This window comes from Anabas testudineus, chromosome 18, assembly GCF_900324465.2.
Source record: "Anabas testudineus chromosome 18, fAnaTes1.2, whole genome shotgun sequence".
Classification (NCBI taxonomy): domain Eukaryota; kingdom Metazoa; phylum Chordata; class Actinopteri; order Anabantiformes; family Anabantidae; genus Anabas; species Anabas testudineus.
In genome coordinates this window covers 11,281,329-11,297,459 of record NC_046627.1, presented here as the reverse complement: position 1 = coordinate 11,297,459, position 16,131 = coordinate 11,281,329, and the positions used below count along the sequence as shown (strand labels likewise).

The window sequence follows — 16,131 nt, the reverse complement described above, 5'->3', positions numbered from 1 at the left end:
TATACTGTCAGCAGCAGAGTGACTGTGGAGAAGAGACACAGCAACAACATCACCTGTAGAGTCCAACAGAGAAACATCAACCAGACTAGAGAGACACAGATACATGTTCCAGGTTTAAAAAATAAAAAAAAGTAGATTACTCTTTTACTTTTAACCCAGTTCACATTTTATACAAAATAATTCTGTGTTTCTGTCATTTTAGATGATTTCTTTCAGTTTAACATTCAGTCTGGTTCTCCTCCTCCTTCAACTTCTTCTCCTGCCGTCACAGTTGGTTTGGCTGTTAGTTTGGTTGTTTGCATCGTGTTTATTCTTTTACTTGTCTTCTTTTTATGGAAGAAAAATATGATCAGTAAGTCGTGAATTCAATACACTGACTTTTAAGATTTCATTCTCTTTTTTATTTTCAATCAGTGAATTTGTAGACTAATAAACGTATATATTTTATCTGCTGTGACGCTGCTTATTTTTCTACACAGAGTTAAAGAAATGTCAGTGGGGTGAAAATGATCATGCAGCAAAGAAGAACTTCTCTAAAAGTAAAACTGAAGAACAGATTTCCATTAAAGAAGAAAGAGAGGGAGAGCAACTGATGAGGAAAGTGGAAAAGATCAAACATGTAAGTAAAGATTTTTTTAGTTAGTTTTAACAGAGAAATTAATTAAAGTAGAGAAAGAGATTTAATGGGGATTAAAATAACAGAAAAAATAAATAAGTAAAACTGTCAAGAACAAATGTCTTTCAAGGTTATATTAAATTATAATTGTAGAGACATTTTTAAATGACAAATTACAAAACTTGAAACCTTTGATTCATATTTATTTTCCATTAAGAGTTTAGATTTTTTTAGTTTCTGAAAAATTGAAAGTTTGACCTGAGCTAAGCTAAGATTTTTGTCTTTTACTCTGTTTTTTTCAACACATATAATGACTCTGTAATATAAAATAATGTGCAAACATCCAAATATTAAACATTTTAATGACTAGATTAAGAATAAGAGCTGAGATCCACAGATTGGATTATTTTTAGTACCTCTATAGTTTCTAACTGATGCTCTCTGTTCATACAGGTCACTGCAGTTCAGTAACTAAAATAGAAGTTATTTATTACTGCTACATTAAATTAAACAAGAAAAACCATTAGATATAGACCTGATCATCTAGCTATTGAACCTTAATTCATATATGTGTTAATAATAAAACATGTTCCTCATATTGATGTTATTTTCTCTTTTCTCTCAGATTAAAGAGAAACAAGCTGAAGTTCAGCAACTTCAGGAAGAGAGGATGGAAACCAACAACACTGAGGTTTATCTTTCTACTTTAACTTTAACAAAATCTTTTGATATTTCACTGAGTTGGAAATCAGATATAGAAAAGGATATACATATAGACTCCTCTCCTTTACTTATGCTGTAAACTGAAAACATGTGGATGGGTCCAAACTAAAGGTGCTGTCTTCTAAGTTGTGTATGAGATCCAGATGTAAACACCTGGAAATAAAAGCTGAAATTTTGAGCATTATCTTATATTTATCTTTTGATGTCAAATCCAAATGGTTTAGGTCGATAGCAAAGGTAAAGGTATTGGTAAAATCAAATGTAGAAACTTAGTGGTTTCCTGAAAATAGAAAACAGATGTTCAGTAAAATAAAGTCCACAAGACAAATTTCCACACACAGAACTGTGCAGCACTGAACAACAGATTTAGTTGAACTAGTTGAACTAACTAGTATAACTGCAGAGATTTTAACAAACACACAGGAGGAGTAAAAACTAAATATTAATATCAAATGAAATCAAAGGTTTGTATACTCTTTTCACAGATAAATTAAAATCAGTGCTTGTTTTTATATTTAGTTAATTTGTATGTTTGTATTTTTATTAATCCTTAATTCTTCCTACTGTACAAAAAATACTGATACACAAATTAAAACTGCTGTTTATAGATTTATTTTTACTTTTTATCCAACAGTTTATTTATTTGTTTATTACTGTTTATTTTGTTAATTATTACAAATCATGTGCATTACATCTCTCTTCTCTGGTTGTTTCTCTTCTCAACTGGAGGGAAGCCAAGCCAGCATGAAAAACAGCAAAAGGAGAAAGCTGAGAGGAAAGTGGAGACTTTGAAAATACAGTTGGACTCAAAGAATAAAGAGATTCATCTGATCTGATGGATATGTCTACTCAACTCATTGTCTTTGCATCTTCTCTACTACATAACTATCATTATGACAATATACAATATGGAAATATGCTTCTTTTTACACTACACAACATACAACATATATGCTAGAGACCACAGTCTTGTTATTATGAGAATGATGTTTTAGGTCGACAGCAAAGGTAAAGGAGTTTAATAAGCTTAAATGTTCAAATGTTAATACAGACAAACTGGATTCTGTGTTGATCATTAACACATTTTCCTCCACATCAGTGACTTTAGTTCAGAATCAGCAGAAATCAGATGATGAAGGAGCTTCATGTTCAAAGTGTTAGTGATAGTTTGAAGTCATTGACCTTAATAAGAGAACAGGTCTCTCATCTTCTCTTTGTCTTCTCTCTGCTCTCAGGTGAATCAACTAAAGACTGATGTTCAAAAGCTCAAAGAAGAGAAACAGAGGAGTGAGGATCAGAGACAGAAGCTGGAAAAGGAGCTGGAGACCAAGAAACAAGAGGTTCATGATTTACTGAGAGTCAGTTTAGTTTTACATGTTTGTCTTTAGTTCTGAAAGTCAACATAGTTTTTTAGTAGATTTAACATCTTTAACAATGTAGACGTAGATTCTCAGTCCTCCAGGTGAGGTTACCTGGAAGCTGAGTCTTATCAGTCGGGTTTCATCAACCAACATTAGTGGAATCCTACCAACTTTCCTCAACAAACTACTTGGATGAGTAGTGAAACATGTTGAAGTAACAAGAAAGAAGTCCAGCTGCTGGGACTCAACTTCCAGATGTAGATCCCAGTGTTTTCTTTCGAGTCACTGCAGTGAGACAGTGACTGAGAATGAAGTGTGATCTTATTGAGGGTAATCTGGTTAAAGGTCAGTTTGATTTGGATTGAACTGCAGAGTTTGAACACAGGAGGAGCTGAGTGTTTCCAACTGGAACCAACAAACAAGAAATGCTACAAATCAGATGATACAATATGTTTGTGGTGTGTTCATCACACTGTATGTTCAGTCACATTCACTGAAAGGAAACTCATCTGGTTTCTAATCTCTGTCTCAGGATAAGTGGCCGACAGTTTCCAGGCAGAAGTTTGATGATGAGAAGAAGAAGAGAGAAGAAGCTGAGAAAGAAGTTCAGACTCTGGAGGAGAAGCTGAAAGCCACAAAAGAGCAGGTTCATATTTATATATTTGTTTTTCACATTAATTATCCTGCAGACCTCGACTTCTTTGTTTTAGTGTCCTTTCATATCTGTATTGTTTTAATGTTTGGTTGTGTAGTAAATTACATGTATAAATATCAGTTCTCTAAAACCTTAACAGACACAGTCATGGATAAAAATTCTGGCAGTGACACAAAGTTTGTGTTTCACTAACTTTTCTGATTCAGATGTTTTGGGATTAAAACTGACCAAGAAAAAAATGCAAAACATATAAAATTAGCATAGACATTGAACAGAGTGGAAATTGATTTAAAACATCTGTTGAAATTAATATAGAAGTAAGATACTGTTCTTCTTTCTACTTTGAAGTGACAAACTTTCAAACTCTGAGGCTCATGAACAAAACTGTAACAAACACACAGGTGAAAGAAACTTAACAATGGTTTAAATGGTTTTAACACAAATACACTTTAAATCCATAATGACTTTGCTCCTTTTCTTACATTAGTAGTCATGTTAAAGACCATCTACCATAATACACTGTAAGATGTCCTGTAAAGATAGTTTGAAACTTCCTCATGTATCATCACTGATAGAAACTCTTTAGTCAGTTGATTGTGAATGAAACAAATGTTAATACAGACAAACTGGATTCTGTGTTGATCATTAACACATTTTCCTCCACATCAGTGACTTTAGTTCAGAATCAGCAGAAATCAGATGATGAAGGAGCTTCATGTTCAAAGTGTTAGTGTTAGTTTGAAGTCATTTACCTTAATAAGAGAACAGGTCTCTCATCTTCTCTTTGTCTTCTCTCTGCTCTCAGGTGAATCAACTAATGACTGAAGTTCAGAAGCTCAAAGAGGAGAAACAGAGGAGTGAGGATCAGAGACAGCAGCTGGAAAAGAAGCTGGAGACCAAAAAACAAGAGGTTCATGATTTACTGAGAGTGAGTTTAGTTTTACATGTTTGTCTTTAGTTCTGAAAGTCTACATAGTTTTTTAGTAGATTTAACATCTTTAACAATGTAGACGTAGATTCTCAGTCCTCCAGGTGAGGTTACCTAGAAGCTGAGTCTTATCAGTCAGGTTTCATCAACCAACATTAGTGGAATCAACCAACTTTCCTCAGACTCAACAAACTACTTGGATGAGTAGTGAAACATGTTGAAGTAACAAGAAAGAAGTCCAGCTGCTGGGACTCAACTTCCAGATGTAGATCCCAGTGTTTTCTTTACAGTCACTGCAGTGAGACAGTGACTGAGAATGAAGTGTGATCTTATTGAGGGCAATCTGGTTAAAGGTCAGTTTGATTTGGATTGAACTGCAGAGTTTGAACACAGGAGGAGCTGAGTGTTTCCAACTGGAACCAACAAACAAGAAATGTTACAAATCACATATGTTTGTGGTGTGTTCATCACACTGTATGTTCAGTCACATTCACTGAAAGGAAACTCGTCTGGATTCTAATCTATTCAATTCAATTCCATTCAGTTTTATTTGTATAGCGCTAATTTACAACAGAAGTTATCTCAAGGCACTTTACAGTGTTTAAGGTTGTCAGGAGATTGGCCCTATGATGAGTTTCACCTATGATGATTTCACTCCTTGCTAAGAAACCCTGCAATCAGACAGATGAGACAAAGACAGCATAGTCCTTGTACAAAGGGCACCCTCCTCAGTGCAACACCCTGAGAGAGTACACCGAGGGAGTTCCTTGGTCTTTTATTTATAGTCATGTGATATAAGAATGTACACAGTGTGTGAGTGGGTGTGATTATATGTGTGTGTGTGTGTCTGTGTGTGGGAACCAGGCTATTCCGGTCCTGGGGTCTGTCAGGTATGTGTTATGGGTGAAGGCTGTGTATAAACCAAAACAATGATAGCATGAGTGCAGAGTGTGAATATGACTAGCTGTTTCACAGTTTTCTCTTAAGACCTTACAGAAAATATTTATACAAAAAATTATAGAGAAAACCCAACAATCCCATTTGAGCAAGCTTTAGGCAACAGTGGAGAGGAAAAACTCCCTTTAGAGGAAGAAACCTCCAGCAGAACCAGGCTCATAGTGGGCGGCCATCTCCCTTGACCAGTTGGGGTGAGTGGAAAGAGAAGAGAGAAAAGAACAGCAGGCAACAAAAACAACAACAAGGAGCAAGAACATTGGGCAGGTCTACTGGATTCTGGAGATGTACAGCTCCAGGCCGAGGATACCTGCAGAAAAGTACAGAGAGAGGGAGACAGAGAGGAGGAAACACAACTACAGGAGAGAGAAGACACAAAGTTAATGACATGCAATGGTGGCATTTGCATTGATACAGGAGAAAGGAGAGAGGAGCTCAGTTTATCAGAAGAGGTCCCCCAGCAGACTAAGCTATATTAGCATAACTAAGAGATGGTTCAGAGTCACCTCATCCATCTCTAACTATAAGCTTTATAAAAAGGGAAAGTTTTAAGTCTAGTCTTCAATGTAGAGAGGGTGTCTGCCTCCTGAACCTGAACTGGGAGCTGGTTCCACAGGAGAGGGGCTTGGTAGCTAAAGGCTCTGCCTCCCATTCTACATTTGGAAACTCTAGGAACCACAAGTAAACCTGCAGTCTGAGAACGTAGTGTTCTGCTTGGAAGATATGGAACTATGAGTTCTTTAAGATAAGATGGAGCCTGATTATTAAGGGATTTATAAGTGAGGAGAAGAATTTTAAATTCAATTCTGGATTTAACAGGGAGCCAATGGAGAGAAGCTAACGTTGGAGAAATATGATCTCTCTTGCTAATTCCAGTCAGAACTCTGGCTGCAGCATTTTGGATTAACTGGAGGCTTTTTAAGGAGTTATTGGGACAAACTATTATTAATGAATTACAATAGTTCAGTCTTGAAGTAACAAATGCATGGACTAGTTTTTCAGCATCACTTTGGGACAGGATGCTCCTAATTTTAACAATGTTTCTCAGGTGAAAAAAGGCAGTTCTAGAGATTTCTTTGATGTATGAGGTGAAGGAGATATCCTGGTCAAAGATAACTCCGAGATTTCTTACAGTATTACTTGAGGCCAATACTGAGTCATCAAGGGTGAGAACATGATTAGACATAGTGTCTCTGAGATTTTTAGGCCCAAACAGTATAACCTCTGTCTTGTCTGGATTTGGGAGAAGGAAATTGGAGGACATCCAGGCCTTTATGTCTTTTAAGCATGCTTGAAGTTTGACTAATTGATTAGTTTCTCCTGGTTTCATAGATAAATATAGCTGGGTATCATCTGCATAACAATGGAAATTTATAGAGTGTTTCCTAATAATATTGCTTAAAGGGGACATATATAAAGTGAAAAGAATCGGTCCAAGCACAGATCCCTGTGGAACTCCATAGCTGACTTTGCTGTGCATGGAAGATTCATCATTAACATGTACAAATTGAAATCTATCTGATAGATATGATTTAAACCACTCTAGTGCTGTTCCTTTGATTCCAATGACATGTTCCAGTCTGTGTAATAAAATGTTGTGATCTATAGTGTCGAATGCAGCACTAAGATCTAACAAGACGAGTATAGAGAGTAGACCATTGTCTGATGCTAATAGAAGATCCTTAGTAACCTTTACCAGAGCTGTTTCTGTGCTATGATGTACTCTAAATCCTGACTGGAAATCTTCATACAAGTTATTGCTACGCAGGTGGTCGTACAATTGCTTAGAAACTATCTTTTCAAGGATTTTAGAGATAAAGGGCAGATTGGATATTGGTCTATAATTCGCTAAGACCCCTGAGTCCAGAGTAGGCTTTTTGAGTAGGGGCTTGACTACAGCAACCTTAAAAGCCTGTGGTACGTAGCCTATTTGTAAAGATAGATTGATCTGATCTAATATGGACGTGCTGATCAAAGGTAAGACATCCTTGAGGAGTCTAGTCAGGATGGGATCTAAGAGACATGTTGATGGTTTAGAGCCCATATGTCAAAGTCAAGGCCCGCGGGCCACATCCGGCCCGGCGTGTAATTATATCCGGCCCACGAGATCATTTCTATATTATTGTTATTAATGGCGATATGAAGTGCTGGTAACACAATAAACTACAGATCCCATAATGCAGCGCTTCAGCTGCCTTGCCGAACACATTCCATGTTAATCAAGTCTAGTTTATGATGCTGCATGTTATTATGAAGCTGGTCCTCAGGATGCAAAGTAATGTTGAACCATATCGGCACAACAGTGTTCAGAAATACGCACTTTGCTGATAAACTGAGTTCTCACGGAGCTTTGGTGACTTTGACGAACAAGAAAATCATTTTACCGTCGATTTGGAAACTGCACCTGTACAGATTCAGATGGAGCTGATTGAGCTGCAGTGTAATGACTGAAGGTAAAGTAGGACACTGCAGGACCCGCACAGTTTATTCACTCCATTCCCGCAGAAATGTCCCAGCTCCGTCCACATGCGGCTCGAACCTTGTTTATGTTTGGTAGAACAAATCTTAGCGAGAAGCTGTTCTCAGTGATGAAGACTAACAAAACAGCACACAGGAGTCGTCTCACTGGTGAGAACCTACAGTCCATCCTGAGAATCTCCACAACACAGAACATCACAACAAACATAAACGAACTTGTTGACAAAAAAAGATGCAGCTCTGATAAAATGACATAAGAGCAAAGACTGAATGACTTGATTTGTTATTGCTGAAAAGCACTAATTTTATTTATATTTCCAGGTTTTGTTATGCAGCATGTTCACATTTTGAATTTGTATAATTTTGAAAGGATATATTTTTATGGAGAGTAAAATCTTTTGGGATATTTAAAATTTAAGTTTATTTTTTATATAAAATGACATACGATTAAAGAAATTTGAATGTTTGTTCTTTTAATGTTTACTTTATTCCTAACTTGTATAATTTAGACAGGATATATTTTTATAGAGAGCAAAATAGTATAAGTTATTTAAGGTTTATGTTAAAAAAAGTTAAGTTTTAAAAGTTTTAGTGTGTTCAATAAATGTTTATCCTGTTCGGCCTGCGACCTATAGTGTGTTTTGGATTTTGGCCCCCTGTGCAATTGAGTTTGACACCCCTGGTTTAGAGGAATTAATTACTGAAATTAATTCAGAATGATCTACGGGGAGGAAGCAGTCTAAGTACGAGCGTGGTCTTGCAGATGAATCTAGAGTTGTTGTACAATCCATGCTATATGCAGGGATGATCTGATCATTTTTTTCTCTAATAGTTATGATTTTATTTGTAAAGAAATTCATGAAGTCATTGCTGCTGAGAGTTGAGGGAATACTAGGGTCAACCGAGCTATGACTCTTTGTCAGCCTGGCTACAGTGCTGAAAAGAAACCTAGGGTTGTTCTTATTTGCCTCTATTAATGAGGAGTAATATGAGGTTCTAGCTTTACGGAGGGCTTTTTTATATATTATTAAACTATCTTTCCAGGCTAGGCAATATTAATCTAAATTGGTGGAACGCCACCTCCTTTCCAGCTTACGTGATCTCTGCTTTAAGCTACGTATTTGTGAATTGTACCATGGAACTAACTTCCTCTGACTCACTAGTTTCTTTTTCAGAGGAGCAACAGTATCAAGTATTGTTCCAAGTGAAGCACCAGTACTATTAACAAGATAGTCCACTTGTGCTGGAGTAACATTGAAATAACTGCCTTCCTCTGTGTTGGTACATGGCTCTGAAATAAAAGATGGAATCAGTTCCTTAAATTTGTCAACAGCATTTTCACATAAACATCTACTGTAGTGAATCTTATCTGTAGGTTTAGTAAAGTCTGGTACTGTAAATTCAAATGTAATTAAGAAATGGTCAGATAAAAGAGGGTTTTGGGGAAAAACTATTAACTGATCAACTTCCACACCGTATGTCAGAATAAGATCAAGGGTGTGATTAAAACAGTGAGTGGGTTTATTTACATTTTGGGTAAAACCAATGGAGTCTAATAGTGAATTAAATGCAGTGTTGAGGCAGTTATCATCAACATCTACATGGATATTAAAGTCACCCACTATAATGACTTTGTCTGCTCTAAGAACTAAATCAGATAGAAACTCTGAGAATTCAGTTAAAAACTCAGAGTAAGGGACAGGAGGACGGTACACAATAACAAAAAGGACTGGTTTTGGATTTTTCCAGTTAGGATCAGAGAGGCTAAGAGTGAGGCTCTCAAATGAATTCAAACTATGTTTAGGTCTGGGGTTGATTAACAAACTTGAGTGGAAGATTGCTGCTACTCCTCCACCCCGACCTGTGCTTCTAGGAACATGATACTTGACTTGAGGGGGTCGACTCATTCAGAGAGACATATTCATCCTGCTGCAGCCAGGTTTCAGTAAGACAGAATAAGTCTATTTGATGGTCAGTTATCAAATCATTTACTAACAGGGATTTAGACGAGAGAGATCTGATATTTAACAGTCCACATTTGATTGTTTTCTTGTTATTTTGTTCTAAGAGAGGAGTCGTCTTTATTTTTATTAGGTTTTTATGAATCACTCCTCTTGTGTTAGTTTTAGATATAAATAATTTAGGTACTCGGGGAGCAGACACTGTCTCTATGGGGTTATGGTAGTTTTTGGGGGGTGACGGCTGTAAGGAAGCTGCAGAGAGGTGTGTAAGACTGCGTCTCTGCGTCCTGGGCTCCACTCTGACATGTCAGGGTTTAGGTCGTCTAATAAACTCTGCCATATTCCTAGAGAGTTGAGACGAACCATCTAAAGTGGGATGGATGCCGTCTCTTCTAATCAGCCCAGGTTTTCTCCAAAACGTTTTCCAATTGTCTATGTAGCCCACGTTGTTAGCGGGACACCACTTAGACAGCCAGCGGTTGAATGACGTCATGCGGCTAAACATGTCGTCACTGGTCAGATTGGGAAGGGGCCCAGAGAAAACTACGGAGTCCGACATCGTTTTAGCAAAGTTACAACGATTTTACATTGTCTAGGGTTATGCTTCCTACGAACCGTCACCCTGCTCGGGAACTGCTGGGGGACGGCTAAGAGGAGCTAGGCTAACAGGAGCTAGGCTAACAGGAGCTATGCTAGCTGGCTCCACACCGACTACCGGGACCTGGCTAGCTGGTTTATTTTCCACGGTGCGGAGCCGGGTCTCCAAATCAGTCAGCCTCGCCTCCAAAGCTGCAAATAAACTACATTTATTACAAATTCCCTTCTCACTAAAGGAGGCAGAGGAAAAACTAAACATGTGACAAACCGAGCAAGAGAGAGCAGGAGAAGAAGAGGGAGAAGCAGCCATGGCTAACAGAGTTTAGCTAGCAGACCTCACAACACAAGAAAACAAGAGTAATAAGTATTATGAATGGTCCTTAAGCAACACAGGTGTATGTTATAACTCTTACGCCAGTAGTGCTTTTCACTAACACTATAAATTTAGCTTAAAGTTTGTCAAATTTAGCAAAACAAACAGAGCAACTGAAAAGCGAGTCAGCGTCGACAACAGGAAGAGATACGATACGCCTACCGTAGGAGGAGCAGCCAATCGCCACCAGTGACCCTCTGTCTCAGAATAAGTTACCGACAGTTTCCAGGTCAAAGCAGAGGAGAAAAGAAGCTGAAATAAAAGTTCAGACTCTGAAAGAGCAGATTTACATTGTCCTTTGTTTCTTTCTAACTTCTACTATTAGTTTAATGTTCTTCTCTGTACTTTAGAGTGATACACTTTCAAACTCTGAGACTCATGAACAAAAACTGTAACAAACACACAGGTGAAGGAAACTTAACAATGGTTTAAATGGTTTAAACACAAATACACTTTAAATCCATGATGACTTCAACATTTGCTCCTTTTCTTACATTAGTATCCATGTTAAAGATCATCTACCATAATACACTGTAAGATGTCCTGTAAAGATAGTTTGAAACTTCCTCACAGCTTAGATTTTTTTAGTTTCAGTAAAATTGAAAGTCCGACTTGAGCTAAGCTTCATTTTTGTCTTTTCTTTTGTCTTTACTTACTTTTTTTTCTCTCATGTTAAAGAAGCAGCAGATGAGGGAGGAAGCTGAGAACAGAGTGAAGAACCTGAAAGAGCAGCTGGAGACGAAGAAGAAAGAGGTTCATTCACAATTTAACATGACAAGACACGTTTTCTGTCAGCCATATTGTAGACAAGGTGCAGGTTAATCACAGTCATTCTAACACCAGGTAAAATTGATTCCTGACTGAAACCAGATTTGATTTTGTGTCACACATGTACATTTATAATAATTCACAGCTTTTCAATTATAATAATTAAACAATTTCCTCATTTTTGTCACTGTTCTTCCAGGTTGAACAGAAACAGGCTGAGCTGCAGCAGCTGCAGGAAGAGAATCAGAGCAGAGAGAAGAACCTGCAGAGTCTGAAGAACCAGCTGGAGAACAAGAACAAAGAGGTTCATTTGTTAATACTGATCTTTCTGTATTTATAAATGTCTGATCATCTCTGCTGTCAGAAACACACTGACTGGATCAAATACACCTGGTTCACTTTCTCAAACATGTCCACACTTAGTATGTTACCTACAGTATAAAACCCACTTAGTTTTATAATCACATGTATGATCTGATGCGTTCATCATGTGTCTCTTTATCTTTTCCTCTCAGCTTGAAACAATCAAAGCCTCAATAGAAAAATCTAAAATGTGGCCTTCGGTAAGTGTTCATGGTAAAATAAATGCAGCAACATCCTAAATGACCCTGTAATATAAAATAAAATGCAAACATCCAAATATTAAAATTTTTTAAAGACCAGATTGAAAATAAGAACTGAGACCCACACATTGGATTCTTTTTTAGTTACTTAATTTTCTCTATTGACTTTTGGGTCATGATAAGTCACCTGTCCTAATATGGTTCAGGTGTTCACCAAGGAGAAACATCAGAAGAACATAGAGGTTGAAACAGAGGTGGAAACACTCAAGAAGCAGCTGGAGACCAAAGAGACTGAGTTACAGACTAAAATCAAAGAGGTTTGTTTTTTTACTGTCCTAAAAAGACTTTATCACAGTTACATGCAATTCATCTTTGTTTAGATCCAAAGCAAATAAAAAACTGTGACCTGTATCATAAATCAAGTTGAACTTAGTCTAGTTTCACTGAGCCTGATGTTGATTGTCACAGATGTTCTTCATCATAAAGCTGATAATCAACTGTTTCTGTTAACTCTGTAGTTTCCAACTGATGCTGGAGAACAGTCACTTTTCATACAGGTCACTGCAGTTCAGTAACTAAAATAAAAGTTACTAATTACCGCTAAATTAATTAAAGTAGAAAAACATTTAATATAGACCAGATCATCTCTGTTGATGTTGTTGTATCTTAATTCAGATATGTATTAATAATAAAACATGTTCCTCATATTGATGTTATTTTCTCTTTTCTCTCAGTTTAAAGACAAACAAGCTGAAGTTCAGCAGCTTCAGGAAGAGATTCAGAGGATGGAAATCAACCTGCAGATGTTGAAGACCAACATCACTGAGGTTCACCTTTCTACTTTAACTTTAACTAAATCTATTGGTAGTTCTAGTCTAGTTAGGACAGTTTTGAGCTGGATTTCCTGAGGTAGAAATCACAAATGACTGATCTAAGTCAAACATACAGAATATTTACATTTAAATTTAGTCATTTATCAGACGTTTTTATCCAAAGCGACTTACAAGTGAGGAACAAGGCAAGCAAACAAAATCTAAGTCAAGAAGAAACAACATCAAAGCAGAGTGCTATCAAAAAAGTGTTTCTGTTTCAAGAGATGTGAGAATGAAAGGGTAGAAAAGTTTTTTTTTAAGTGCAAAGGAAGATGCGGAAGAGTTCTGTTTTCAGCAGTTTTTTAAAGATTGCAAGTGAGGTGGCTGAGCGTGCAGAGATAGGCAGCTCATTCCACCATCGTGGGATCACTGAGCTGAACAGTTTTCCTTGGTGTCGACTGTGGTGCTGGTACCACCAGACGACGTTCCCTGGTAGAATATAACAGTTTATCACTCTTATGTTACATGCCTTTAATTAAAGAACATGTCTCTCTTCATTTCTGTCTTTCATCAGTTGGGAACAAGTGGAGCTGCTCCAGCTGGATCCTCCACCTCTGTGGTAAGTGATGATGGTAAAATCAAATATAGAAACTTAGTGGTTTCCTGAAAATAGAAAACAGATGTTCAGTAAAATAAAGTCCACAAGACAAACTTCCACACACAGAACTGTGCAGCACTGAACAACAGATTTAGTTGAACTAACTAGTGGAACTGCAGAGATCCTAACAAACACACAGGAGGAGAAAAAACTAAATATTAAAATTAAAACAAATCAAAGGTTTGTATACTTCACAAATAAATTAAAATCTTTGTTTTATATAGGAAACCTACTAACTTTCCTTAGACTCAACCAACTACTTGGATGAGTAGTGAAACATGTTGAAGTAACAAGAAAGAAACTTATAGTTAGAGATGGATCAGGTGACTCTGAACCATCTCTTAGTTATGCTGATAAAGGTTAGTCTGCTGGGGGAATTCTACTGACAAACTGAGCTCCTCTCCTCTATTCATTCAAATGCCACCATTTACATATACTGTTTGCATAATATTTATATTTAGGGAAATGTGTAGTTTATGTTAAATCTGAATGGCTAAAGTAAATAATTAAGATAAAAAGATGAATCTGTTGTTTCACTATAACACTTGGAGGAACTGGACGTCTAAATAGTTTTTTAATAATAATAAGTTAATAATAAGTCTAAGATGCAACAATAAAACTGGAGTTCTGCTGGTTTCTATCAGATCAAATCCTTCAAAAGTTTAGACTGATCAGACAGGTTTGTTGTAACTATATACAACAAACATATATATATATATATATATATATATATATATATATATATATATATACACATACATAAAGGTACAGATAATAGATGTCAAAAGTCAGCGGCTTTTGGCTTGTCCCTTCGGGTTGCAACAGCGAAACATGTTCCACATGTTAATTTGTGTTCAAATGTGTTTATGCTGGATGCCCTCCCTGCCGAACCCAGTCTACAGTCTGCTCATATTGTAGTTACTCTGTAATTACAAGACACAAGAGAAAAACAATCTGATCAAAAATCAGTGTTTACTGGTGAAGGGAATCTTAGGTGTCTGACAGTCTGTTTGAGATTGCTTTTTTATTTGTCATCATCATCATCCATCCACTGATGGTATCATTACATCATTTTAATGATGATCTAACTTCTGTAACCCAAACCATGTTTGTTAAAAACAATAGTTCTTGGAATTGGTTTTTCATCAACTCAGCATCTGCTATTCTCTGCTGTGTGTGTTTTTGATAAAATGTATTAACTGTTCTAATTTATCTTAATTACTAGACAACAAGAAGAAAGCAGAAACCTTGAAGACTTAGCTCATGGAGGAAGGTTCAACATTTAATTAAGTGTCACAATGAGAGGAAGAATATGTTTGAATAGTCATATTGTCAGTTCTATAGAATCTACAAGAAAACTCTCTTTGAGTTTGGTGTTAGTTGTTTCATACTTTCTGACTACTTTGAGCTTTGCTGTGCCTCAGACTTTATTTATATTCAGAATTTTTTTGTTAGACCTTTGTCCTTATTTGTAACATCACCAGCACACACACCAGCGATCTTACTCACCGGGGGCAACTTGGGGTTCAGTATCTTGCCCAAGGACACTTTGACATGTGACGTGGTAGCCACGAATTGAACCACCAATTCTATGATTGGCAGACAACTGCTCTACCTATTGAGCCACAGCCACCCCCCTAAGTTGTACACGCGCGCGCGCGCGCGCACACACACACACACACACACACACACACACACACACACACACACACACACACACACACACACACACACACACACACACACACACACACACAGAGAGAGTCTTTATGTGAACATACACACATCATCTGCAGTCACATTGAGTCTATTATAATATTTCTATACATTACATTAGGTCTGAGGGATGCTGTTCTGGTTGTATCAATGTTTGAGTAGTTAGAGTAGGTTAGTTAGGTCAGATTATTTTGTTACCTTAGTCAGTTAGTTAATAACAGGTTGTTAAATAGACTTGTTTTTTTTTTTTTTATATTTAAATAAATAAAAAATTTTAATTGACCTGTGCTTCTACTTATATACTTCTTATTTACATGTTTAATCAATATTTTTATTAACTTTAACCATTTGACCCTTAACATCCCCCAATTGAGGGACCCTGAGAAGCATTTTACAAACACAGTGTGAATCAATGTACAAATGGGGGCAGCAGTAGCTCAGGGGGTAGAGCAGTTCTACAAACCCCAGGGTGAGTGGTTTGACTCCCGGTTCCCCCTGGCTACTTGCTGAGGTGGGGATCAATAAAGTATACATTATTATTAAATCACCAGACAAACTCTGAAAACTTTGGATTTATGCTGTGTGATCTTTATTTACTCTTTACCAGTAACCCATAGCTTTATATGTAGACTTCCTAACACATCTCACAAGTTTTCCCTTTACTATGACACCAAAAATAATCAAATAGACCTTTTTGCAGTGATATACTCATTTAATGATATATATTTTTTAATGCTATGTTTGGTTTTAGAATAATTAACAACTTAATATTGTTTACAACCTTTAACATCTTGGTTGTTTTTCTTATGTTGCACCTTTTATTAATAAGCCAGGGTTCCAAGACATTGTTTTGGGGTGTTGTCTAGTGCTGAAATCATTTGTGTGTTGGCCTCTAGAATTATTAAACTGCTGTTTAAATATCTTATGGTAGTGTGGTGTCATAATTTTATCTTCTGCGCCAACCCCAG

General features: G+C 36.8%; 3 protein-coding genes across 4 annotated transcripts in view; 2 read left to right on the top strand and 1 right to left on the bottom strand.

Annotated features, from left to right (window-relative positions):
* LOC113168482 (trichohyalin-like) overlaps positions 1-16,131 on the bottom strand; it is a 928,554-nt gene that overhangs the window by 262,784 nt on the left and 649,639 nt on the right. The window lies entirely within an intron of this gene.
* Positions 1-16,131, top strand: part of LOC113168501 (high affinity immunoglobulin epsilon receptor subunit alpha-like) — a 109,771-nt gene that overhangs the window by 72,312 nt on the left and 21,328 nt on the right. The gene's annotated exons all lie outside the window — the stretch shown is intronic.
* LOC113168532 (trichohyalin-like) lies at positions 84-15,110 on the top strand. 2 transcript variants are annotated; one of them, XM_026369608.2, is made up of 13 exons: positions 84-112; positions 203-352; positions 480-619; positions 1,242-1,307; positions 2,575-2,679; positions 4,161-4,265; positions 11,325-11,399; positions 11,614-11,718; positions 11,930-11,977; positions 12,184-12,294; positions 12,712-12,804; positions 13,364-13,408; positions 14,673-15,110. In XM_026369608.2, the coding sequence occupies exons 2-13, from the start codon at positions 346-348 to the stop codon at positions 14,697-14,699; spliced, it is 927 nt and encodes a 308-aa protein (XP_026225393.2). In that variant the 5' UTR covers positions 84-112; positions 203-345; the 3' UTR covers positions 14,700-15,110. The 2 variants fall into 2 exon arrangements, with proteins under 2 accessions (XP_026225393.2, XP_026225392.2); XM_026369607.2 differs by having other exon boundaries at positions 4,161-4,283.